This window comes from Cynara cardunculus (assembly GCF_001531365.2).
Source record: "Cynara cardunculus var. scolymus isolate 2C chromosome LG 3, CcrdV1, whole genome shotgun sequence".
NCBI lineage: Eukaryota > Viridiplantae > Streptophyta > Magnoliopsida > Asterales > Asteraceae > Cynara > Cynara cardunculus.
The window spans coordinates 1,627,407-1,628,089 of NC_037530.1; the positions used below are offsets into that span (position 1 = coordinate 1,627,407).

General features: G+C 37.8%; 1 protein-coding gene across 1 annotated transcript in view; it reads left to right on the top strand.

Annotated features, from left to right (window-relative positions):
- Window positions 1-683, top strand: part of LOC112509450 (histone H2B.4-like) — a 10,168-nt gene that overhangs the window by 6,352 nt on the left and 3,133 nt on the right. Inside the window, exon 2 of the mRNA XM_025114417.1 lies at window positions 495-654. Within this exon, the coding sequence (XP_024970185.1) occupies window positions 495-654 (160 nt within the window). The remainder of the gene's footprint in view (window positions 1-494; window positions 655-683) is intronic.

The following is a 683-nucleotide window of genomic DNA, read 5'->3' on the forward strand; positions in this document are numbered from 1 at the left end:
ATCATCACTTTCTCAAAATCACATAAAGTCATATTATAACATCGACTGAGATAAAGAATAAAATGAAATATTAAAATCACGATGTATCTCGCTGCATTGCGCGAGTACTCTTCTAGTATGAAAAAAAGATGGGGTGAAAAAGTATATAAAAAATATTTTGATCATTTGTTATTTTAAGACTTTTACTTAAATTTGTAGGTAATATAGATAAAAAAAACTCCAATCTCAACCGCCATGTGAAAATCATGTTGACCGTACGCGCGAAAGCACAAATTTTGAAAATTTCCACACGACTTCAATCTCAACCGTTGATTAACATATCCACATTATCTACGGTCTTAAATCATAATCCGTGCCAACCGATATCCACCAATCAGATAACAGCTTTACCCTTATATATAAACACCAACTTACCTTTCCATCCAACTAACACACAAAGCATCCATTTTTTTCCAAACTTCAAACCAAACACCTTTTTCAATGGCACCAAAGGCAGAGAAGAAACCGGCGGTGAAGAAGCCCGCCGCCGAGAAAGCTCCTGCCGAGAAGAAGCCGAGAGCCGAGAAGAAACTTCCGAAAGATGCGTCAGCAACCGATAAGAAGAAGAAGAGGAACAAGAAGTCGGTGGAGACTTACAAGATCTACATCTTCAAGGTTTTGAAGCAGGTTCATCCTGACATTGG